At 45.6% G+C, this 26,660-nt stretch overlaps 1 protein-coding gene across 1 annotated transcript; it reads left to right on the forward strand.

Moving 5' to 3' along the window:
• The first annotated feature begins 7,481 nt into the window (after window positions 1–7,481).
• On the forward strand, window positions 7,482–25,983 carry LOC139831590 (uncharacterized). Its single transcript, XM_071820888.1, has 4 exons — window positions 7,482–7,600; window positions 25,323–25,361; window positions 25,434–25,746; window positions 25,828–25,983. Exons 1-4 carry the CDS (start codon window positions 7,482–7,484, stop codon window positions 25,930–25,932), a joined length of 576 nt encoding a protein of 191 aa, XP_071676989.1. The 3' UTR covers window positions 25,933–25,983.
• Window positions 25,984–26,660: the final 677 nt, after the last annotated feature.

Raw genomic sequence — 26,660 nt, forward strand, 5'->3', positions numbered from 1 at the left:
CAAGATGCCGAAGAGCCAGTTGCTGTTTTCTGCTGTTTTTGGTTTCAGAAATCCTAGTAAGGAAATATTCTCGGAATTGGACGAAATCAACGCCCAGGGGCCTATTTTTGCACGAAGCTTCTAGAAGACCGAAGAGGAAACGAAGTGGGGCCACGAGGCGACGACACGCTAGGGCGGCGCGGCCCAGGTGCTGGCCACGCGGCCCTGTTGTGTCGCCACCTCGATCTCGTGATGCCCCCTGACCTACCCTTTCGCCTACTTAAAGCCTCCGTCGCGAAACCCCCAGTACCGAGAGCCACGATACAGAAAACCTTCCAGAGACGCCGCCGCCAATCCCATCTCGGGGGATTCAGGAGATCGCCTCCGGCACCCTACCGGAGAGGGGAATCATCTCTCGGAGGACTCTTCACCGCCATGATCGCCTCCGGAGTGATGAGTGAGTAGTTCACCCCTGGACTATGGGTCCATAGCAGTAGCTAGATGGTCGTCTTCTCCTTATGTGCTTCATTGTTGGATCTTGTGAGCTGCCTAACATGATCAAGATCATCTATCTGTAATGCTATATGTTGTGTTTGTCGGGATCCGATGGATAGAGAATACTATGTTATGGTGATTATCAATCTATTACCTATGTGTTGTTTATGATCTTGCATGCTCTCCGTTATTAGTAGAGGCTCTGGCCAAGTTTTTGCTCTTAACTCCAAGAGGGAGTATTTATGCTCGATAGTGGGTTCATGCCTCCATTAAATGCAGGACGGATGAGAAAGTTCTAAGGTTGTGGATGTCTTTGTTGCCACTAGGGATAAAACATTGATGCTATATCCAAGGATGTAGTTATTGATTACATTACGCACCATACTTAATGCAATTGTTCCGTTGTTTGCAACTTAATACCGGAAGGGGTTCGGATGATAACACGAAGGTGGACTTTTTAGGCATAGATGCATGCTGGATAGCGGTCTATGTACTTTGTCGTAATGCCCAATTAAATCTCACTATATTTATCATATCATGTATGTGCATTGTCATGCCCTCTCTATTTGTCAATTGCCCGACTGTAATTTGTTCACCCAACATGCTATTTATCTTATGGGAGAGACACCTCTAGTGAACTGTGGACCCCGGTCCTATTCTTTACATCGCATACAATCTACTGCAATACTTGTTTTTTACTGTTTTCTGCAAACAATCATCTTCCACACAATACGGTTAATCCTTTGTTACAGCAAGCCGGTGAGATTGACAACCTCACTGTTTCGTTGGGGCAAAGTACTTTGGTTGTGTTGTGCAGGTCCCACGTTGGCGCCGGAATCCCTGGTGTTGCGCCGCACTACATCCCACCGCCATCAACCTTCAACGTGCTTCTTGGCTCCTCCTGGTTCGATAAACCTTGGTTTCTTTCTGAGGGAAAACTTGCTACTGTCTGCATCACACCTTCCTCTTGGGGTTCCCAATGGACGTGTGTTAATTGCACGCATCAAGCTCTTTTTCTGGCGCCGTTGCCGGGGAGATCAAGACACGCTGCAAGGGGAGTCTCCACAATCCAATCTCTTTACTTTGTTTTTGTCTTGCTTTATTTTATTTACTACTTTGTTTGCTGCACTTAAACAAAACACAAAAAAATTAGTTGCTAGCTTTACTTTATTTACTGTCTAGCTCTCTATATCAAAAACACAAAAAAATTAGTTACTTGCATTTACTTTATTTACCTTTTGTTTATTTCATCATGTTTCCTCCTAACTACACTCTAAAAGACATACCGGTAGGCCAAGGGTCTATAATTGGAAGAGATAATATAGAAGATTTTTTCACTCATGTTAGTACCGCTGAAGATTTTGAAGATAGACACTTGGCAGAACTTGCTCCTACTTATGAAATTGCTGCTGCTTCTTTAGTTCGCATGTTGGAAACTAAATTTGTTAATCTCAATCCTATAATCCAACACATGTTTCTCACACTCGGTGATATGGAGGAAGGGGGAAAGAAAGATTTTGTTTTAGAAACCCTTCTTAAAGAATTTGGTGGTGTAGCAAGAGAGGCTAGAAAGGTCTTTATTAAATACAATATGCTTGGCTCTTATACCAATTTTGTTAGTATCCTTGAAAAGATGGACATGGAGAGAGTAAAGTACACTAATAATGTTAATGATGTAGGGGATATTAAGACATCAATACCTTGCAAACTTGGAGGAATGTTTGAGGCATTAGAAAATAACTATGGTTGGTTTGTTCCTGAAAATTTGTTTGATGAGAATAGCAAGCCTATGAGTAATGAAAAGGGAGCCTCTGAAACTTACATAGATAAGATAACATGCATTGTTGAGGCAACTCTCAACACCCAAGGTAATGCCGATGCTTCATCTCTTGATAACACTTGATTTACACTTTTTGCGCCTAGCTGAAAGGCGTTAAAGAAAAGCGCTTATGGGAGACAACCCATGTTTTTACTACAGTACTTTGTTTTATATTTGAGTCTTGGAAGTTGTTTACTACTGTAGCAACCTCTCCTTATCATGTTTTTGTGCCAAGTAAAGTCTCTATGGTAAAGTTGATGCTAGATTTGGATTGCTGCACAGAAACAGCATTGCTGTCTGTCACGAATTCGCGCAGAAGTCTCTGTAAAAAAATCAAAAAAATCTGCAAATTTACGTGCGTGATCCTCAGATATGTACGCAACTTTCATTAGTTTTGAGTTTTTCCGTTTGAGCAAGTTAAGTGCCCCTTTCAGGTTCGTCTTTATGGACTGTTCTGTTTTTGACAGATTCTGCCTTTTATTTCGCATTGCCTCTTTTGCTATGTTGGATGAATTTCTTTGTTCCATTAATGTCCAGTAGCTTTGTGCAATGTCCAAAAGTGTTAAGAATAATTGTGTCACCTCTGAACATGTGGATTTTTATTGTGCACTAACCCTCTAATGAGTTTGCTTGAAGTTTGGTGTGAAGGAAGTTTTCAAGGGTCAAGAGAGGAGTATGATATACTATGATCAAGAGGAGTGAAAGCTCTAAGCTTGGGGATGCCCCGGTGGTTCACCCCTGCATATTTTAAGAAGACTCAAGCGTCTAAGCTTGGGGATGCCCCTTCTTCATCGACAACATCATCAGGTTCCTCCCTTGAAACTATATTTTTATTCAGTCACATCTTATGTGCTTTGCTTGGAGCGTCGGTTTGTTTTTATTTTTATTTTTGTTTGAATAAAATGGATCCTAGCATTCATTGTGTGGGAGAGAGACACGCTCCGCTGTTGCATATGGACAAATATGTCCTTAGGCTTTACTCATAGTATTCATGGCGAAGGTTGAATCTTCTTCGTTAAATTGTTATATGGTTGGAATCGGGAAATGCTACATGTAGTAATTCTAAAATGTCTTGAATAATTTGATACTTGGCAATTGTTGTGCTCATGTTTAAGCTCTTGCATCATATACTTTGCACCCATTAATGAATAAATACATAGAGCTTGCTAAAATTTGGTTTGCATATTTGGTCTCTCTAAAGTCTAGATAATTTCTAGTATTGAGTTTTGAACAACAAGGAAGACGGTGTAGAGTCTTATAATGTTTACAATATGTCTTTTATGTGAGTTTTGCTGCACCAGTTCATCCTTGTGTTTGTTTCAAATAAACCTTGCTAGCCTAAACCTTGTATCGAGAGGGAATACTTCTCATGCATCCAAAATCCTTGAGCCAACCACTATGCCATTTGTGTCCACCATACCTACCTACTACATGGTATTTCTCCGCCATTCCAAAGTAAATTTCTTGAGTGCTACCTTTAAAATTCCATCATTCGCCTTTGCAATATATAGCTCATGGGACAAAATAGTCTTAAAAACTATTGTGGTATTGAATATGTACTTATGCACTTTATCTCTTATTAAGTTGTTTGTTGTGCGATAACCATGTTCCTGGGGACGCCATCAACTCTTTGTTGAATATCATGTGAGTTGCTATGCATGTTCGTCTTGTCTGAAGAGAGGGCGGTTTTCACAATCAAATGGTTTGAGTATGCATACTGTTAGAGAAGAACATTGGGCCGCTAACTAAAGCCATGAATCATGGTGGAAGTTTCAGTTTGGACATAAAACCTCAATCTCTTATGAGAATATTAACTGTTGTTGAATTCTTAAGCATTAAAAGAGGAGTCCATTATCTGTTGTCTATGTTGTCCCGGTATGGGTGTCTAAGTTGAAGAATGATCAAAAGCGAGAAATCCAATGCGAACTTTCTCCTTAGACCCTTGTACAGGCGGCATAGAGGTACCCCTTTGTGACACTTGGTTGAAACATATGTTATGCAATGATGATCAGTGTTAACCCAAGCTAATTAGGACAAGGTGCGAGCACTATTAGTATACTATGCATGAGGCTTGCAACTTGTAAGATATAATTTACATGATACATATGCTTTATTACTACCGTTGACAAAATTGTTTCATGTTTTCAAAATAAAAGCACTAGCACAAATATAGCAATCGATGCTTTCCTCTTTGAAGGACCTTTCTTTTACTTTTATGTTGAGTCAGTTCACCTATCTCTCTCCACCTCAAGAAGCAAACACTTGTGTGAACTGTGCATTGATTCCTACATACTTGCATATTGCACTTGTTATATTACTTTACATTGACACTATCCATTAGATATACATGTTATAAGTTGAAAGCAACCGCTGAAACTTAATCTTCCTTTGTGTTGCTTCAATACCTTTACTTTGATTTATTGCTTTATGAGTTAACTCTTATGCAAGACTTATTGATGCTTGTCTTGAAGTACTATTCATGAAAAGTCTTTGCTTTATGATTCATTTGTTTACTCATGTCATTACCATTGTTTTTGATCGCTGCATTCATTACATATTGTTACAATAGTATGATCAAGATTATGATGGCATGTCACTCCAGAAATTATCTTTGTTATCGTTTACCTGCTCGGGACGAGCAAGAACTAAGCTTGGGGATGCTGATACGTCTCCGACGTATCGATAATTTCTTATGTTCCATGCCACATTATTGATGATATCTACATGTTTTATACACATTATATGTCGTATTTATGCATTTTCCGGCACTAACCTATTAACAAGATGCCGCAGAGCGATTCTTGTTTCTGCTGTTTTTGGTTTCAGAAATCCTAGTAAGGAAATATTCTCGAATTGGACGAAATCAACGCCTGTGGGGCCTATTTTTGCACGAAGCTTCCGGAAGACCGAAGAGGAAACGAAGTGGGGCCACGAGGCGACGACACGCTAGGCGGCGGCCCAGTCTTTGGCCGCGCGGCCCTGTTGTGTCGCCACCTCGTGACGCCCCCTGACCTACCCTTTCGCCTACTTAAAGCCTCCGTCGCGAAACCCCCAGTACCGAGAGCCACGATACGGAAAACCTTCCAGAGACGCCGCCGCCGCCAATCCCATCTCGGGGGATTCAGGAGATCGCCTCCGGCACCCTGCCGGAGAGGGGAATCATCTCCCGGAGGACTCTTCACCGTCATGATCGCCTCCGGAGTGATGAGTGAGTAGTTCACCCCTGGACTATGGGTCCATAGCAGTAGCTAGATGGTCGTCTTCTCCTTATGTGCTTCATTGTTGGATCTTGTGAGCTGCCTAACATGATCAAGATCATCTATCTGTAATGCTATATGTTGTGTTTGTCGGGATCCAATGGATAGAGAATACTATGTTATGGTGATTATCAATCTATTACCTATGTGTTGTTTATGATCTTGCATGCTCTCCGTTATTAGTAGAGGCTCTGGCCAAGTTTTTGCTCTTAACTCCAAGAGGGAGTATTTATGCTCGATAGTGGGTTCATGCCTCCATTAAATCTGGGAGTGTGAAGAAAGTTCTAAGGTTGTGGATGTGCTGTTGCCACTAGGGATAAAACATTGATGCTATGTCCAAGGATGTAGTTATTGATTACATTACGCACCATACTTAATGCAATTGTCTGTTGTTTCCAACTTAATACCGGAAGGGGTTCGGATGATAACCTGAAGGTGGACTTTTTAGGCATAGATGCATGCTGGATAGCGGTCTATTTACTTTGTCGTAATGCCCAATTAAATCTCACTATATTTATCATATCATGTATGTGCATTGTCATGCCCTCTCTATTTGTCAATTGCCCGACTGTAATTTGTTCACCCAACATGCTATTTATCTTATGGGAGAGACACCTCTAGTGAACTGTGGACCCCGGTCCTATTCTTTACATCGCATACAATCTACTGCAATACTTGTTCTTTACTATTTTCTGCAAACAATCATCTTCCACACAATACGGTTAATCCTTTGTTACAGCAAGCCGGTGAGATTGACAACCTCACTGTTTCGTTGGGGCAAAGTACTTTGGTTGTGTTGTGCAGGTTCCACGTTGGCGCCGGAATCCCTGGTGTTGCGCCGCACTACATCCCGCCGCCATCAACCTTCAACGTGCTTCTTGGCTCCTCCTGGTTCGATAAACCTTGGTTTCTTTCTGAGGGAAAACTTGCTACTGTCTGCATCACACCTTCCTCTTGGGGTTCCCAACGGACGTGTGTTAATTGCACGCATCACCCGCCTTAGCATGTGTCGTGGCCAAGACCTTGCGCACCACAGCCTGCGCCTCCTCCACCATCCCCTTGAATATTACCTGTTCCGCTCTTCGCAGGCCTTGTCGGCGGCATACGTGGCGGTCTCCTTCGCCTCGAATGCCCGGCAATCATCTCGCATCATCGTCGTCCAAGGTAAGCACAATATCGGAGATACGGGGTAGCGTTGTGGTCTGCCATGGGTATTGATGTGGCATACTAAGGTTTGCAATCACGCCCCAACGACCCTCTTATAGGCACGGTCGGGCGCACGCAGGAACACTAGAAACGACAGGGCGCGTGGAAACCAAGGCATTAGTCGTCGCGGCGTCCATGACGGTGGGAGGAAAGAAATAAAAGTGTTTCCCCTCCTCTGCTGACAGGAGGGAGCACATAGCAGATCTTCTGTTCATGGCCATACCCAGATAGACCAAAGCGAACACATTTGGTGTTCGTAATAGCTCGGGCCGTTGGAGATGCTCTAACTCCCTTCCCAATAGACATAGAGGCATCGTGCACCTAAGAGCATCTCTATCGTCGGCCCAATAATAGCCCCAATAGCCTTATGCGGGTGTTCGGCGTAGCTAGCAACCAAACGCATGTCCCAACGAGCAAGGGTCGGGTTGGGAGCGTCGGCACTCTAGTCCACGTAGGATTTTACTCGCAGAAACTCCTATCAGCAACACTCGTCATTCCCCACCCCTCCCGATCTGCGTCCCACTTTGTTAGATCGCCATCGCCGCCATCCCAGTAGTGTGTTTTCCTCCCACCTGCCCACCTAGAATACATATCGCCGCCTACGCCATTATCACGTCCGACCAACTTGCTTCGTGGTTCGGTAAGAACTAACGATGGTGCCATCGCTCTCGTTGTCGTTCTTGTTTGTTCATCCCCGCCCACAAGGTTTTCGGCAGTTTTCCACAATGGACAAAGTTGATGAGATGATGATGCAAATGCCGGTAAAAGAGGAGGTTGATGCCACCGCCGACGCCACCACCATGTCTGACCATCTTGCGTCGTGGTTTGGTAAGAACAACCAATGGTTCCATCGCTCTCGTCGTCATCCTTGTTTGTTCATCCCGCCCCCAAGGTGCTCGGCGGTTTTCCACAATGGAAAACATCGATGAGATGATGATGCAAAGGTTGATAACAGAGGAGGTTGATGGCACCGCCAACAAACATCAGCAGCAGCTGATCTTGACTATCGTACGCTAGATTTGTGAAGACAGCCCCTGACCATGCTATAGAAAAGAGAGCTTATTTTGCTCAATGCCAACAGGCATGTCAGAAGGATCTCGGGCGGACTTTTTGTGTGCCCCAACAACATTTTCGCATTGTTCGGTACACTGCTCTTACCTGGTCGGAATCTCTGATGTGGGAGGTGATGAAGTATTGTATGATCATGCGCAACATGATTATCGGGAGTGAGCGGAAAGAACGAGTGGATGATGGCCATCCATTTTATCATCAGCGAGCTCTTACCGAACTTGATCAGGAACCTGTCGAGTTTGTTGCTTTCATTGCCATGCATTAAGAAATCCGAGATATGCTACAGTTCATACTCGACCGCGTAATGTTCTGGTTGAGCATTCGTGCTTGAGGAGAGGAAACGCCTCATGATTCTTGAACTAGTTGAATTGCAATTTATTTAAATTCTTGCATAAATAATTTAATCTTTATGTTTGGATTATTGTGTGAAACTACTTATGTGTAACCCATTGTAATATTATTTAAATTATTGTTTGAATCGTTTGAAGCTATGCAAAATATTGCAAATTCATAAAAATAAAAACCATATTTTTTTGGAAGGCTGGCCGTATTGGGTTCGCCAGTGTGGAACGTTTCTTGTATCAAGGGAGGTACTGTCAGCGCTCTATTAGAGCACTGCCGACGCACCTACCTGCCGACACATATTTGAAGATAGTCGGTGGGGATGCTCTTAAGCTAAAAACAAGTCTTTCACAGGAAAGAAAATAAAACTATATTATCCTCTCCTTCTTTCTATGTCGTGCAATCTATATGTCCTTTTCCTTTCCCCTCTTTGAAGGTGGTTGGTTGGTTGGCTGGCTAGGTTGAAGACGAGTCCTGCTATGCGTACGATTATTTTCATACGATTTTGGTACGATGTCGGGTTGTTAGAACGTGTGCGGTGTTGAGGCGGGTCTCGCCGTTTAGCACCAAGCTGGAGGCCCACAAGTCAGGAAAAAAATCAATTTTATACAGGATTCTTTCCCAATATCCCGATTCATCTCCTATTTTCTAGCGACTGCAACCGTTATCGTCTTCCTCAAATCACGACTCGCCATGGATGCTAAGGGCTAGAGGACGGACAAGGAAGAGATGAAGAATATGGGAACAGCCGGATGAGGTAGAAGATGGGCGTCACAGCAGCAGATGGGGACATCCTGCGCTGGTGGCTGGCTCGACGGCGGCTCTCTCAGGTCTCAGCGACTGCTAAGTGAGGAAGACCGATGCGATGGCCAGACGGTGAAACGAGGCCTGGTTGCTGGTTGCGGCGGCCAGGAGAAGATGTGGCGGCCAGATTGGTCGGGTCACCGCGTGTAGATGTCGGCGATGTCCTGACACAACGACCATGCTCGGGAGCAGTGGCGAAGGACGAAAATAATCTGAGGTAGGGCAGTGAGCTCTTGAAAAATGATGCAAAGACAAAAAAAAATAGTCATGAAACATTAATGTTATAAATGATTACAATAAAACTATAAACATAATTGATTATAAATAAAACCTACAAACATACCAATTGTTTTATATTAATGACAAAGCTTTTACCTTTTAAAAATCTACTTTAATTCTATCTATCAGAACTTATGAACATCTCTCATTTAATGCACAACTCGATCTTGATGATCTTTATCGCCACCGGAAAAAGCAAAACCGATTAAATGGGCTGATAATGTCACCGGTGGAAACATGTTGTGCCTTTTAAATATCAAGAAATCTTTAAAACCGCCAATTATCCGTGTAAGAATAACAAATAGCTCAATGTCATCTTGTATATAGTAAGATTATGAATAATATCTGCAAGTCAAGCAATCTTATTCACATTAAACCTAGAAAATGACTCTATATTTTTGGCTAGTTCATGTTCTCGGTTTGAAGTTTGTTTTGCGCAGTGTTCACTAAAATAAGCATAACTTTTTCATACGAAGTCCGTTTTCGATGTACGACCACTCAAATTGTTCAGAAAAAACACGTGCATCTGAATACATTCGCTAAAAATCAAGGTAGGGCGGCTACCCTGCCTTGCTCAAAGGGGAGCTTCGCCCCTGCTCGGGAGCGCACGGAAGCAGCAGGGAGGTGGCGCGGTCGGGGGAAGGCAGGCAGGCAGGGAAGAGCTGCAAGGAAACGCCGTACAGTTATCGGACGTAAAACGTCGTGTGTGAAGCAATTTCGAATCTTTTACTGATCGGCTTAGCATGATCCAGTCCCAAATCTACAGGGATCTACACTACACGTATTCGATCCGGTCAAGGCGATTTACACAAAAATAACCCAAAAGTGAAAGAAAAGCACAGAATGACCCTCCGGCGAAACTATTTCACCAATCTAACCCTTTTGTGTGGCGCCCCCCACACGGGCGCCACACATGCCCATGTGGCTCCCCTCCTGCCGGCGCCACTGACCCAGCCGACGTGGCCCCCCCGCCGCTGAGCTGGTGCGCCCGTCCGACGTGGCAGCATGTGTGGCGCCCGTCCCAACGGCGCCACACATGCACTTGTAATCCCCCAAAACATACTGTGAGACAATTCCTCTGGGACTTAGCCGTTTTGCGAGGCTCGATGTGTGGCGCCGATGCCACGGGCGCCACACATCCACTTAAGTGTGGCGCCCGCGCCCGCGCCCAGCCCGACCCTCTCTTTCTTCTTTCTCTTCTCTCTGCTTCTCCGAGCGGCGGTATTGGTGGATGCTTGCTCCTACTTTCCGTATGGAGCTGGGACCGCCTATGAGTTGGGGGGCCTAGGACACTCACCGAGAGGCAATGGCCTCATCACCCTCACAACCCTGATCGGGAGCCCACTTGGGCATACCTTTGGGACAATGTCTCGGAGATGACGAGCGATCCAATGGTCATGTACAGGCAGTACACTGCGGAGTTGGACACTCTTACCGCTGAGTAGGTAACCGATCACTCTTTTGCAATCCTAATTTTCATTGATTCTACGGTCATGTTCTAAATTCTGAGATATTTGTATGCTGCAGGTGGAATGGGAGCCATATGGTAGCTACTACCATATTGGCTCGGGGATGGCTGACCTCAACCACAAGTGCACGGAGGAGGCGCGGTTCTGGCGTATGCGCTGCCCACTCATATGCATGTGGCTTGTTGAACACCACCAGCCGCAAAGAGTGATGAGACAGTTTGGGCTGTATCAGGAGTGCCCATGTCAACACCTGGATTTTTAAGTCCAGATGCCTATTATGCCGTACATCGCAATCCCAGGAATAATGTTTTTGCGAGACATAATAGTAAGTAGCCTAGAGTCATCATTTATTACAACACATATTGTCTTACAACCATAGATCACATGATCCAATATTACACGAATATATTGTTCAACATCACAAATAGTAGCGGAAGCGAAGTAGTAGTGGACGATCTATTCCACAGGCAACGCTTGACGTTAGAAGACGATCCTAGTTATCGTAGACGTCCTGTTGTCCGTCATCCTGATACTGGTGCTCTCCTTCATAGTCTGGCATTTGAATAGCCAGGGCAAGCCATGAGTACTTTTAAAGTACTCGCAAACTAATTCTAAGATAAATACTCATTAAGTGTAAGGGGGTGCTAAGCCCTAGGTTTATTTGCATAAAGCCAAGTTTTAGTTTCATAAATCTTTGGTAAAGCCTAAATCATGTGCTAGACTAACTCAAGTGGGAACATTAGTGTCATTCCCACAACTCATTATGGATCACCATAACGTCACCTTTCAAACCACCATTCATTCCTAGAACCAAAACATTTTAATGATAACGGAGATAGTATGGCCTTTCCAAGCGTCCGTAACCGTGGACACGGCTATTCGAATAGGTTTAACACTCTGCAGAGGTTGTACTCTTGTGCCACAACTTTTGATTACATCCGTCGAGGGTAACCTCGAATCATCGTAACACAGTACGCGGATCATCAATCGAAACCTTTCACTTATATATGCTAGTATGAGCACCTCTCCCCATGAGCTTGGCCTCCCGGTGGAAACCGCAGTCAACCCGGGAACTGCACAGGGCTTGGGTCGTATATTCACCTCATTTCAACATCAATCCACAAGTAACGGAGGCAGCCGCGGCGTAACCCCTATGATGTTTGTTCAGAGGGAACCCATACTAAAATACACAAGTTTCTAGTTAAGCCCTACCCATAATCAGGTATTGTGGGGGTACTTGTATCATTGGAAAGGTATCGCATTCAAACTCAATCATCTATTTTGTCAAAAATCACCATCTTCTCTTGGTCATATTCACCTTCAAAATCTTTCACTTCAAACCATTTCACAAATGTTCCCATCTAGAGTAGTCAATTTTTTATTGCTTAGCACTAGCCACTATGTGAAGGGGGTGCTATCTAGCTTTATTTGCTTAGGCTAACTTTGATACTCTTGTTCTAATCTAGACATGGGAAACATAAATAAAAAGGGTACTTTGAAATAAATAAGCAAAAGCAATTGTAAGTAAAAACATGGGATAGGTAATACATAAAAGTAAAGTGTGATGGTGCCTTTGCTCTTGTAGAGCTAAGCACTGGTGTTTAGCAAGGGTTAGCTTGCCTTGAGCTGGATAGTTATCGAAGTTCTCTTCTTCTTCCTGAGAGTAGCCCTCCTCTTCTTGGTATTCCTCGTTACTAGCGTCTATATACGAATACGAGGTATAAATACTAAACCAAGCTCACATGCTAAACTAGAGGCACTCAAAAATAGTTCACACACTAGTCCTATCATCAATCAAACATGGCATGGTGGATTATAGGATTGGTCTTTATTAGAAAGAAAATAATTTCCTCTCATTATTCCTATTTCTTAGATTTGATATGTAGGTCTTTAAAGGATTCCATTTCTTTGCATTACTTAATATTAAGATTTAATCTCTCCATATAATAATAGGGTATGAAATATAGGTTGACCCCAAAGTCAACATTTCATATCTATTACATGTGAGTTCAATTTAATAGAAGTGTTACACTTCACATAGTTTTAAAAACTTAGCATTTAAATGAATTAAAATCTCTAAGTATAATTCTCAAGGGTTCATTAGCTTAAGTCATTCCCCCTGGTTATTAGTACTTAGGATCAAAATTTAAATGAGAGGTAATTCTCATATTGGGGTTGAGTTTGAATTCCACTTAAAAATGCTCTAGAAATGACTACATAGCCATTTTATTTGATCTAGTTCATGATCATACAAACAACAGGGCTATGTTATTGCATAATCAATTAGAGGACATCATTTGTGATTTATTAGAGTTGGAATTACTTCAAAATCTATTCTGGTTGATTTTTAAATAAAGTTTGAATGTGTAAAAGTCCCTGTCTTGTCTTTTTTGTCAAATTAACTCTATAACGAAAAAGGAGATGGGGCCAGTGGCATTGGATGGGTAATTTTATGGGCTTTCCAACGGTATAAAACTTGCTAGATTTGGTTTGGTAGAATTTAAACTATTTAAGTTTTACTAAACATTCAGCAGAGCAATTTGAATTAAAGAATAAACCCGATTTGAATTTTTGGGCTGGGCGGGAAAAGTAAATGGGCCGAAACGAAATTCGGCAGCACTTCGCAGCCCAACACGCGGCTGGCGCGCTCGGGCCGCGCTGACAGGGTGGGGCCACCTGTCGGTGTCTATTTAAACGCCGAACCGGTATGTTCTATCTCGACCGTAGGATTAGAGGGAGGATCGACGGTGTGGGAACGTCGTCGTCCCCGGCGGGATTCCGACGAGGGCACGGCGGCAGTAGGGGGTCGGGGAGCCTACCAGGCCGATGCAGGACTCAGGCAGTATGCGCGGTGAAGGTGTAGTCGATGGGGAAGAGGTTGGGAGCAGCGGCGGCGCTTGGGGTGGCGCCAATCGTCGACGGTGAGCTGCGTCCCCCGTCGGCTCCGATCTTGAAATTGCTCCTCCTCCGGCGGCAATCGAACGAACTAAGGTGGTGAGGATGATCAGGGGTGAGAGGGGAGTCGAGTGGTGTGAGAGGAGCTTGCTGGGAGGGCCTCTATTTATAGCGGCGAGGGTGCCGTGGGGTGCTGCAAGGGCGCGGCCATGGCGTGGCGTTTCCGAGCGAAAGGGCAAGCAAAGGACGGGAGCGTGTAGGCCTTGTCCTGGAGATGCTCAAGGAGTAGCTGGCGCGGCAAAAGGGGGATGGGATCGCTCGGGCGCGTGCAATGTCCATCACTGGGCGCGCGGCATCATTTCGTCTCGGGCGCCGGCGACGGTGCAGGGCAGGCACGGGCGTTCGTCTAGCTCGTAGAGGGTGCAGAGGCGGTGCTCGATGTGGTGCTAGGGATGCAGGGCGAGGACGGTGGCGTGCAAGTGGACGACGTCCTTGCGCGTCCAGGGCGTGATCACCACGCCGGCTGGCACGTCCTGGCGCGTTTTGGACACGGGCGTTCTGGGCAGGGCCGTGCAATGGCGATCGATTCAGTGGTACGGGCGTGATCCTTATGTATCATAGATGCTCAAGGACATGGAGAAACGACGAGGGAGTGGCCAGGGAGATGGGTGCCAAAGGTGGCCGGCATGGCATTGTGTAGCATGTTTTAGGGTTTCTCCTCCACTTTAATCAGCCATGCAAGTACTGGGCTAGAGGCAGGGGGTGTAGGGGAGGCTGATGATCACTTTGCCAAAGTGGTTTAGGGTCAAAACTGCTGGATAATAGCATGTATCACTTAGTCTAGAGGCTGCCACACTGCTCGACGAAATGCCCGCAAGAAACTTTCTTTCGAATTTTGCAAATCTTTTGGTGATTCTCATTTATATAAATATTGTGATGTATTGGTGGTGGTGGCACTCAATTTGGAATTGATTTGCAAGTTTTCAAAATTTGGGGTGATCTTCTTCTCTCTCTCGGGTTCCTTCTTTGCCTTCTTATTCTGGTCAACCTAGTCAACTTTAGGGAGGGTGGTCAACACCAAAGTTACTCACCTTGACATGGTCTTGGATGACCTGGCTTTAGTTGACCTTGCTTAGTTCAAGATTTGAGAAATACAGAGGGGTGAAGAGGTGAAGAAAATATTTTTGTGAGATGTGACCATTATCACATGTGTGAAGAAAATTTGATTTCTTTTGGTTTGATTCTTGATCCAAGGATGCAAAAGGGTTAGTTTATCACATTGAAGTATTTTAGAAGCCATGGGGCAAGCTAACTTGGCCTTGGTTGAGGATTGGTTATTTTACATAGAGGGTATGTGAGTGAGAGAGGGGTTTTTCCCAATTTCTTTATTTCTCCCCAATTTAGGGTTTAGTGAACTTTGTTAGGGTTCACAAAGCAAGGTTTACACATACTAACACTCATCATGGCAATTGCACAAAAGAAATCACTCATATTCATTTATCTATATGTGGCCCTATATGCATAGAAAAAGTTTTTGTTAATTGCAAAATTTGAGTTTGGGGAGTTTCTCTTTCTTGTTTATTATTGTTGAAACTTGAGATGTTACAAACCCTTCCCCTTACAAAAGATCTCGTCCGAGATCTGAGAAAACTAGGTACTAAAGAGATCTGGGTACTCAGTCCTCATAAAGTCTTCTCTCTCCCAAGTGGCTTCTTCTTCGGTGTGGTTACTCCATTGGATCTTCAGAAACTTGATACTTCGAGTACGGGTGGTTCTGAAAGCTTCTTCCAAGATGCGAATAGGTACTTCGCGGTATGTCAGATCTGAGTTGATATCGACAGCTCGATGGTCGATGTTCTTGAAAACCTCGGTCTTCTCAGGCACTTCTAAACACTTAGGAGTAGCGAGATGTGAAACACATTGTGCACCGCTGACATTTCTTCCGGCAACTCCAGCTGATAGGATACTTCTCCTCGGCGACTCGGGACCTTGAAAGGTCCGAGCATATCGGGGTGCGAGCTTTCCTCACGAGTTGAAATCTGCATTCCCTTAAGAGGGGACACTTTGAGATATACGAAATCTCCGATCTCGAAGGTCATCTCTCGGCGTCTCTTGTCGGCGTAGCTCTTCTGTCTTGATTGGGCTGTCTTGAGGTACTCACGAATCTTGTGAACCTTTTCTTCGGCTTCTCGGAGGATATCTGGTCCAAAGATTTGACTCTCTCCTACTTCCGACCAATTCGAGGGGTACGGCACTTCCTTCCGTACGATGCTTGAAGGGGGCCATCTGCAAGCTGGCTTGGTAGCTGTTGTTGTACGAGAATTCGGCGTACGGCAAGCAGTCTTCCCACTTAGATCCATACTCTAGCACACATGCTCTCAACATATCTTCTAATATCTGGTTGACTCTTTCGGTCTGTCCATCCGTCTGCGGGTGATAGGCTGTGCTGAAATTCAGGCGAGTTCCGAGTCCTTCATGGACTTTCTCGCGTAATCGGGAGGTGAATTGGGATCCTCCGTCGGATACTATCGACTTCGGGGTTCCGTGCGTGCTGACTATCCTTGAGATATATAGCTCTGCGAGTCTCGGTCCTTGATAGGTGGTCTTGACGGGGATGAAGTGGGCGACTTTGGTCGATCTGTCGACCACTACCCGAGATGGAATCATTTCCTTTACTAGACTTGGGCAGTCCGGTGATGAAATCCATTCCTACGGAATCCCACTTCCATTCGGGGATCTGTAGGGGTTGCAACGATCCGGCGGGGCGTTGGTGTTCTGCTTTGACTCTTTGACAGATGTCACACTTGGCGATGTAGCTTCCAATTTCTCTCTTCATTCCATGCCACCAGAATTGTTCCTTCAAATCCTGGTACATCTTGGTTCCTCCGGGGTGAATGGAGTATAGGGTGTCGTGAGCTTCTTTCAGAATAACTTGCTTCAATTCTGAGTCTGACGGTACGCAAAGGCGCTTGTTGTACCATAGCACTCCTTCTTCATCTACGGTGAATCCGGGTGCCTTTCCGGCGGCTATTTGGTTCTTGATTCCGTCAATGCTAGCATTTCCTTTCTGAGTTTCTTTGATCTGACTAATCAGGGTGGGTTGGAGTTCAATGCTGGCGAGGTATCCTTCGCTAACCAGTTCAAGTCTAAACTGTTCAAACTCTTCAAACAGGCTAGGTTGCTCAATGGCTAACATGGAGTTCAACTGACACGGCAGTCTACTCAGAGCATCCGCTACCACGTTGGCCTTGCCGGGGTGATAGTGGATTTCCATGTCGTAATCCTTGATTAACTCTATCCATCTCGCGCTGTCTCATATTCAGCTCCTTCGCGTGAAGATATATTTCAGGCTCTTGTGATCCGAATAAACCTCGCATCGATTACCCATGAGGTAATGACGCCATACTTTCAGTGCTAACACCACCGCTGCTAGCTCTAAGTCATGGGTTGGGTAGTTCTGTTCATGCGGCTTCAGCTGTCTTGATAGGTAAGATATCACCTTGCGTTCTTGCATCAACACACATCCAAGACCAATCTTGGAGGCGTCACAGTACACATCGAAGGGCTTGGTAATGTCCGGCATAACCAGTATTGGGGCTGTTGTCAATCTTAACTTGAGCTGTTGAAAGCTCTCTTCACACTTGTCGGTCCATTCGAACTTCCGGTCCTTCTTCAACAATTGGGTCATTGGTCTTGCTATACTCGAGAATCCTTCAACGAATCGGCGGTAGTATCCCGCCAATCCGAGAAAAGCACGGACCTCGGTCTGAGTGGTTGGGGCCTTCCATTCTTCAACAGTCTTGATTTTTGCGGGGTCAACGGCAATTCCTCCGTGACAAGATGTGACCCAAGAATCCTACTTCCTTCAACCAGAACTCACACTTGCTGAACTTGGCATACAACTGATGTTCCCGAAGGGTATCTAGGACCACTTCCAAATGTTGCTCATGCTCTTCCTCGGACTTGGAGTATATGAGGATGTCGTCGATGAAGACAACCACAAACTTGTCCAGGAAGTTCATAAAGATCTTATTCATGAGATTCATGAAGTAAGCGGGGGCATTGGTCAATCCAAATGACATGACATTGTACTCATACAATCCATATCGGGTGGTAAAGGCAGTTTTGGGGATATCGGTGGCACGAATCTTCAATCGATGGTATCTGTCCGCAGGTCAATCTTTGAGAAAACTCGGGCTCCGGTCAGCTGGTCAAACAGATCTTCTATCTTGGGCAACGGATACTTATTCTTAATGGTGACATCGTTAAGCTTACGATAGTCCGTAACCAAACGAGTGGCACCGTCCTTTTTATCCACAAACAAAACGGGTGATCTCCAGGGTGACGCACTTGGTTGAATCAGACCTTTGAATAGCATATCATCCAATTGTTTCTTGAGTTCCACTAACTCTGCCGGGTTCATGCTTTGTAGGCTCTCACGGGCTATGGGTCGGTTCGGGATTAACTCGATGATAAACTCGATATCCCGATTTGGGGGCATACCGGGTAGATCATCCGGGAACACATCAGGATATCGACAAACGACCCTGATCTGATCCAAGGTGGGTTTGGCTAGGCTTTGGTTACAGGTAAATTTTCGGGGCATCTTTTCAGATACGTGTTCGACTATTATTCCGGTGCTACTAGTCATGGTGATGGCCTTCTTGGCACAATCAATCAGTCCATGATGTTTCGCCATCCAGTCCATTCCCAGGACTACTTCCATTCCTTTGGCTCCCAGAACAATCAAATTTGCATAGAAATCTATTTCATGTATTACGATGGGCACATCTTTGCAAATTTTTCTAGCTTTAGTTGTTGATCCCGGTATTTGAACTATCATGACATGCTTCAAACTGATGGGTTGAATCTTACTAGTGCATGCAAAATCTTCGGTAATGAATGAATGCGATGCTCAGAATCAAACAGCACTCTTGCGGGTATTGAGTTAACAGAGAACATACCCAAGACAACGTGCGGGGCTTCTGAGCTTCTTCTGCATTCATGTGGTAGAGGCGGCCGTTGCGGTTGTTCGGGTTGTTGGGGGCGAACTTCTTGTTGGTGGTGACACGATGCTGCTGCTGCGCAGGGCCTGAGGTGTTGGCGGCAGTCTTGGCGAGCTTCTTGGGGCACTCATAGGAAAAGTGCCCAGCTACTCCGCACTCGTAGCAGTTGTAGGTAGACTTGTCCTTGGGGGTGATGGGAACAGCGTTGCTCCCAGTCCTTGGAGCAGTGTTGGGGTTATTGTTGGGGGCGCGAGGTGGGGCGCGGTTGAAGTTGCTGTTGTTGTTGTAGTTGTTGTGTCCTCCGGACACTGGGGTTTCCTCCACTCCTGTTACGATAACTCGGACGTGGATTACGCATCGGGGCTTGTTGTTTCTTGGGGCGAACCCTCCACCCGAGTTGGGACGATACCTTTGGTGGTTGCTGGGCCCACTCGGTTCATCATACGTCGCTTGCGGTTCTCATTGGCTTGGTGTATCTTCCCCTCCATCTGAATGGCGGAGTCAACGAGTGCTTCTAAGTCAGCAAAGGGGATGTTGATCAGCACAGTCTGCATCTCATCATGCAGTCCATTCAGAAACCTCTCCTTCCTCTTCTCGACGGTGTCCGTCTCATCCGGGGCGTACCTTGACAAAGTGAGGAACTTGTCGCGGTATTCCACCACGGTCATTACGCCTTGCTTCGGTTCCCTGAACTCATCCTCATCTTCTTAATCAAACCCGGGGCACATGATACTTGCTAAACTTGAGTTTGAAGTCTTCCCAAGTCATCGGGTTCCCCGCATGTAAGGCGCGGGTACTTGTCCACCAGGCACGTGCGGGTCCAGCCAGGATAGTGGGTGGCGAACAACACCTTCTCGTTGTCCTCCACTCCGGCAACCTCGAGATTGTTCTCCATAGTCTGGAGCCAATCATCGGCATCGAGGGGTTCCTCTGTCTTGTTGAACACAGGTGGGTTAGTGTTCTGGAAGTTTTTCAGCTTTGACCCTGGGTGGTCGTGGTTTCCGTGGCCTTGGTTGCCCTGAGCAAGTTGTTGAAGTGCAGCTAGGTTGGCTTGCCGTTCAGCTCTCTCAACTTCTCTATCAGCCATCATCTGTTGCAGCATCTGCAGCATTGCCTCCTGAGTCATGTTGCGAGTTGGGGGTGCCATCTGAACAGTGATAGGGATCATGAGATAAGAGGGAAATGTCTATGGTTCATTTTGGGGTAGAATACAACTTAAACTTGATTCATAATAATAATATTACACACACACAAACATAGTCATGGAGGTAGCACATATTACAAGCCAAATGTTCAGGAGGGTTTTAAGAACCCTTTCAACAATCTACGATACATGGGGCGGGTACAAAGGACCAATACATAACACGGGGCGCAAGTGCTCAGACGGGACTACTCGCCATCGACGTTGATAGGGTAGACATTGTCCATCCCGGCATCGAGGTGCTCGTGGCCATCCTCGTAAGGGTGGAACTCCAGGTCGTCGTCTTCCTCCTCCTCGTAGTCGTCGTCGTTGCTGACGTAGGAGTAGCCGTCCCCCTGGATGTTCTCCCTTCTTCTTCACCCTCCAGCTCCTGGATCTGCTCAGCTTGGGCAGCGATGGTCGCCTTCGAGTGGCGATCCTGGCCTTCGTGCGGTTGATGGCGTGATCCTTCTGGTTGGCACGGCGGAGTGCCCTGCGTTCTCCGGCGATGACCTTGATGGTCTCCGCCTGCTGCGCCAACTGGATGTGAGTGTGGTTGGCGTATTCGCGGGAGTTGTCGAGGTCGATGCGGGTCTCGCTCAGCATGAAGTCCAGATGGTCAACATGGTGGCGAAGCTGCGGGTGTGACGGCAGGTTCATTGGCACTCCGAGTGAGTTGTGCCTTGCATAGTGCACAAAGCGGCTGTCGGTGAAGTCCATGAAGTTTTGCCCGCCTGCACGTGCGAGTCCTTCCTGAAGTCCCCTTGCGAGACCATCCGCCCAGTTGTTCTCCCTGAAGGAGAACTGGATCCTTGCGCTCATTGGGAGCGTGAACCTCCCACGAAGGTCCACCATGATCACCCACTGAAGTTGACCACCGGGTTGGTCATTTAGCATTCCGCCAAAGACTTCCGGTGGTGGGCGCCCGAGGAACTCGGAGAGGGAGAAGAGGTCCCTCTCGAAGATGATCTCTCCACCGTTCCCCAACTGATAGAACTCAGTCTGGAGAAAGGGCTGTGCGTCCACAACGTGATCCATCTGTAGAGAGATGAGATGATTAAGTTAGATAAGTGCAAGTGTTCCCAATTTTAATTCTATTAGAAGAAGGGCATGAATTTAAAGTTTGTAAAAGACTCTTCAAGGTAAGGAGGTGAATAAGATTTTCATAATTAGTCAATTCATGGAATTTGAAACTAAGTTTTTGAGCGTCCATTCTAGCTAGGGTCTCCTAAGGTCAAACAATGGCTCTGATACCAACTTGTCAACACCTGGATTTTTAAGTCCAGATGCCTATTATGCCGTACATCGCAATCCCAGGAATAATGTTTTTGCGAGACATAATAGTAAGTAGCCTAGAGTCATCATTTATTACAACACATATTGTCTTACAACCATAGATCACATGATCCAATATTACACGAATATATTGTTCAACATCACAAATAGTAGCGGAAGCGAAGTAGTAGTGGACGATCTATTCCACAGGCAACGCTTGACGTTAGAAGACGATCCTAGTTATCGTAGACGTCCTGTTGTCCGTCATCCTGATACTGGTGCTCTCCTTCATAGTCTGGCATTTGAATAGCCAGGGCAAGCCATGAGTACTTTTAAAGTACTCGCAAACTAATTCTAAGATAAATACTCATTAAGTGTAAGGGGGTGCTAAGCCCTAGGTTTATTTGCATAAAGCCAAGTTTTAGTTTCATAAATCTTTGGTAAAGCCTAAATCATGTGCTAGACTAACTCAAGTGGGAACATTAGTGTCATTCCCACAACTCATTATGGATCACCATAACGTCACCTTTCAAACCACCATTCATTCCTAGAACCAAAACATTTTAATGATAACGGAGATAGTATGGCCTTTCCAAGCGTCCGTAACCGTGGACACGGCTATTCGAATAGGTTTAACACTCTGCAGAGGTTGTACTCTTGTGCCACAACTTTTGATTACATCCGTCGAGGGTAACCTCGAATCATCGTAACACAGTACGCGGATCATCAATCGAAACCTTTCACTTATATATGCTAGTATGAGCACCTCTCCCCATGAGCTTGGCCTCCCGGTGGAAACCGCAGTCAACCCGGGAACTGCACAGGGCTTGGGCCGTATATTCACCTCATTTCAACATCAATCCACAAGTAACGGAGGCAGCCGCGGCGTAACCCCTATGATGTTTGTTCAGAGGGAACCCATACTAAAATACACAAGTTTCTAGTTAAGCCCTACCCATAATCAGGTATTGTGGGGGTACTTGTATCATTGGAAAGGTATCGCATTCAAACTCAATCATCTATTTTGTCAAAAATCACCATCTTCTCTTGGTCATATTCACCTTCAAAATCTTTCACTTCAAACCATTTCACAAATGTTCCCATCTAGAGTAGTCAATTTTTTATTGCTTAGCACTAGCCACTATGTGAAGGGGGTGCTATCTAGCTTTATTTGCTTAGGCTAACTTTGATACTCTTGTTCTAATCTAGACATGGGAAACATAAATAAAAAGGGTACTTTGAAATAAATAAGCAAAAGCAATTGTAAGTAAAAACATGGGATAGGTAATACATAAAAGTAAAGTGTGATGGTGCCTTTGCTCTTGTAGAGCTAAGCACTGGTGTTTAGCAAGGGTTAGCTTGCCTTGAGCTGGATAGTTATCGAAGTTCTCTTCTTCTTCACGAGAGTAGCCCTCCTCTTCTTGGTATTCCTCGTTACTAGCGTCTATATACGAATACGAGGTATAAATACTAAACCAAGCTCACATGCTAAACTAGAGGCACTCAAAAATAGTTCACACACTAGTCCTATCATCAATCAAACATGGCATGGTGGATTATAGGATTGGTCTTTATTAGAAAGAAAATAATTTCCTCTCATTATTCCTATTTCTTAGATTTGATATGTAGGTCTTTAAAGGATTCCATTTCTTTGCATTACTTAATATTAAGATTTAATCTCTCCATATAATAATAGGGTATGAAATATAGGTTGACCCCAAAGTCAACATTTCATATCTATTACATGTGAGTTCAATTTAATAGAAGTGTTACACTTCACATAGTTTTAAAAACTTAGCATTTAAATGAATTAAAATCTCTAAGTATAATTCTCAAGGGTTCATTAGCTTAAGTCATTCCCCCTGGTTATTAGTACTTAGGATCAAAATTTAAATGAGAGGTAATTCTCATATTGGGGTTGAGTTTGAATTCCACTTAAAAATGCTCTAGAAATGACTACATAGCCATTTTATTTGATCTAGTTCATGATCATACAAACAACAGGGCTATGTTATTGCATAATCAATTAGAGGACATCATTTGTGATTTATTAGAGTTGGAATTACTTCAAAATCTATTCTGGTTGATTTTTAAATAAAGTTTGAATGTGTAAAAGTCCCTGTCTTGTCTTTTTTGTCAAATTAACTCTATAACGAAAAAGGAGATGGGGCCAGTGGCATTGGATGGGTAATTTTATGGGCTTTCCAACGGTATAAAACTTGCTAGATTTGGTTTGGTAGAATTTAAACTATTTAAGTTTTACTAAACATTCAGCAGAGCAATTTGAATTAAAGAATAAACCCGATTTGAATTTTTGGGCTGGGCGGGAAAAGTAAATGGGCCGAAACGAAATTCGGCAGCACTTTGCAGCCCAACACGCGGCTGGCGCGCTCGGGCCGCGCTGACAGGGTGGGGGCCACCTGTCGGTGTCTATTTAAACGCCGAACCGGTATGTTCTATCTCGACCGTAGGATTAGAGGGAGGATCGACGGTGTGGGAACGTCGTCGTCCCCGGCGGGATTCCGACGAGGGCACGGCGGCGAGGGGGTCGGGGAGCCTACCAGGCCGATGCGGGACTCGGGCGGTATGCGCGGTGAAGGTGTAGTCGATGGGGAAGAGGTTGGGAGCAGCGGCGGCGCTTGGGGTGGCGCCAATCGTCGACGGTGAGCTGCGTCCCCCGTCGGCTCCGATCTTGAAATTGCTCCTCCTCCGGCGGCAATCGAACGAACTAAGGTGGTGAGGATGATCAGGGGTGAGAGGGGAGTCGAGTGGTGTGAGAGGAGCTTGCTGGGAGGGCCTCTATTTATAGCGGCGAGGGTGCCGTGGGGTGCTGCAAGGGCGCGGCCATGGCGTGGCGTTTCCGGCGAGCGAAAGGGCAAGCAAAGGACGGGAGCGTGTAGGCCTTGTCCTGGAGATGCTCAAGGAGTAGCTGGCGCGGCAAAAGGGGGATGGGATCGCTCGGGCGCGTGCAATGTCCATCACTGGGCGCGCGGCATCATGACCTCACGGGCGCCGGCGACGGTGCAGGCAGGCACGGCGTTCGTCTAGCTCGTAGAGGGTGCGAGGCGGTGCTCGATGCGGTGCTAGGGATGCGGGCGAGGACGGTGGCGTGCAAGTGGACGACGTCCTTGCGCGTCCGTGGCGTGATCACCACGCCGGCTGGCACGTCTGGCGCGTTTTGGACACGGGCGTTCTGGGCAGGCCGTGCAATGGCGATCGATTCAGTGGTACGGGCGTGATCCTTATGTATCATAGATGCTCAAGGACATGGAGAAACGACGAGGGAGTGGCCAGGGAGATGGGTGCCAAAGGTGGCCGGCATGGCATTGTGTAGCATGTTTTAGGGTTTCTCCTCCACTTTAATCAGCCATGCAAGTACTGGGCTAGAGGCAGGGGGTGTAGGGGAGGCTGATGATCACTTTGCCAAAGTGGTTTAGGGTCAAAACTGCTGGATAATAGCATGTATCACTTAGTCTAGAGGCTGCACCTTTTTGTTCGACGAAATGCCCGCAAGAAACTTTCTTTCGAATTTTGCAAATCTTTTTGGTGATTCTCATTTATATAAATATTGTGATGTATTGGTGGTGGTGGCACTCAATTTGGAATTGATTTGCAAGTTTTCAAAATTTGGGGTGATCTTCTTCTCTCTCTCGGGTTCCTTCTTTGCCTTCTTATTCTGGTCAACCTAGTCAACTTTAGGGAGGGTGGTCAACACCAAAGTTACTCACCTTGACATGGTCTTGGATGACCTGGCTTTAGTTGACCTTGCTTAGTTCAAGATTTGAGAAATACAGAGGGGTGAAGAGGTGAAGAAAATATTTTTGTGAGATGTGACCATTATCACATGTGTGAAGAAAATTTGATTTCTTTTGGTTTGATTCTTGATCCAAGGATGCAAAAGGGTTAGTTTATCACATTGAAGTATTTTAGAAGCCATGGGGCAAGCTAACTTGGCCTTGGTTGAGGATTGGTTATTTTACATAGAGGGTATGTGAGTGAGAGAGGGGTTTTTCCCAATTTCTTTATTTCTCCCCAATTTAGGGTTTAGTGAACTTTGTTAGGGTTCACAAAGCAAGGTTTACACATACTAACACTCATCATGGCAATTGCACAAAAGAAATCACTCATATTCATTTATCTATATGTGGCCCTATATGCATAGAAAAAGTTTTTGTTAATTGCAAAATTTGAGTTTGGGGAGTTTCTCTTTCTTGTTTATTATTGTTGAAACTTGAGATGTTACAGCCCACCTCAGTGGCAAGACACGGACAAGGCGCTTCATAGGTAAACTTCTGGAATCATGTGATGGAAGATTCTTCATAGAAGAGGTACAAACTAACTTGTTGATTCTTGCAGGCTTGATAGGCAGCGGCAGAGGAAGATCACAAATTGGCCAGTTCATCATAGCGGCCACGTCGCAGCGTTCCTACACTGTTTGGAAGCGACACGGAATGCTGGCCCTGAGCAGATTGTGCCTCACGACTTCGCCGCTTTCAACAACTACCTCGAGTGGTTCCATGAGAACACGCGTATCGAGTTAGTGAAGCACGCGTATGCTGAGGACATCTTGGACGACCCCATCCAGTTCGATGAGGTTGGGCAAAGCCAGCACGACACCTTTGCTCGCAGAGGGAGATCGACTTCTATTGCTTCCGAGCTGAACTTCGTGGTAATGGATTCTCTCACTAACTAGTACATCATCTAGATTGCCATGTGCTCGCTTCAATTGTGTATGCTATGTTTGTCACAGCGGGAGGAGATCCAAAAAACAGCTCACGAGTGCGAGATTATGTGGGAGCAGAGCCATAGAGATGAAAAGCCTGTCGGACCGTTGCGGTATTTCATTAAGGTATGATCACCAACTTTGAATGTATGCTATTATGTTGTGCTGGATTTGTAACCATGAGTTCCATGACGCAGAACACTGCAAGAAAGATGCGGCGGTTAGCCAGCTTGCTAGGTTGCCGCGAAGGCGAAATCGCTACATCTTCCTCTTCAGAAGAGCGGGAGGTATGGACTATTTTGTTGCTATCAAACATGTTCTTACTAATTTCAACTTTTGTAATCTCATGTGTTCATGTTTGTGAAGATTCCTGAGGACGAGCTAATTCTAAGTCAAGGCATACTTCCAAAGCGTACCTCCAAGCAAGCCCCACGGTCAGCTTACCAGTTGAAGCCAAGGGGCAAGGGTCCAAACCGGTACACTCCGGAAGATTATGTCAACCGAGGAAAGAAGGTTGTCACTGAGGAGGATGAGGGGCCGCCGCGGAGATCAGCTTTGTCGAGGATGAGGAACGACGAGCCGTTCTCTTCGAGAGGAGGAGCGAGCAGCGGAGCAGCGGCGGGAGCAGCCACGGCAGCGGACGAAGAGGATGGCCATCCGGAAGCAGCCCGCGAGGACGGCACGTCGAGGACGATACTAGGATGTGCTACGTGTTGTTCTGAACTCTATCTTCATAAGTATCGATTTGTGAACCCTATGTCATTTCGAACCATGGTCTGTAATGCTACTTGTTGTTTCAATCTACGTGCTACAATGTGACCTATGAAGTGTTATATGTATACGTCATGAAATTGCTACTT

Source organism: Lolium perenne, chromosome 5 (assembly GCF_019359855.2).
Source record: "Lolium perenne isolate Kyuss_39 chromosome 5, Kyuss_2.0, whole genome shotgun sequence".
In the NCBI taxonomy this organism is placed as follows: domain Eukaryota; kingdom Viridiplantae; phylum Streptophyta; class Magnoliopsida; order Poales; family Poaceae; genus Lolium; species Lolium perenne.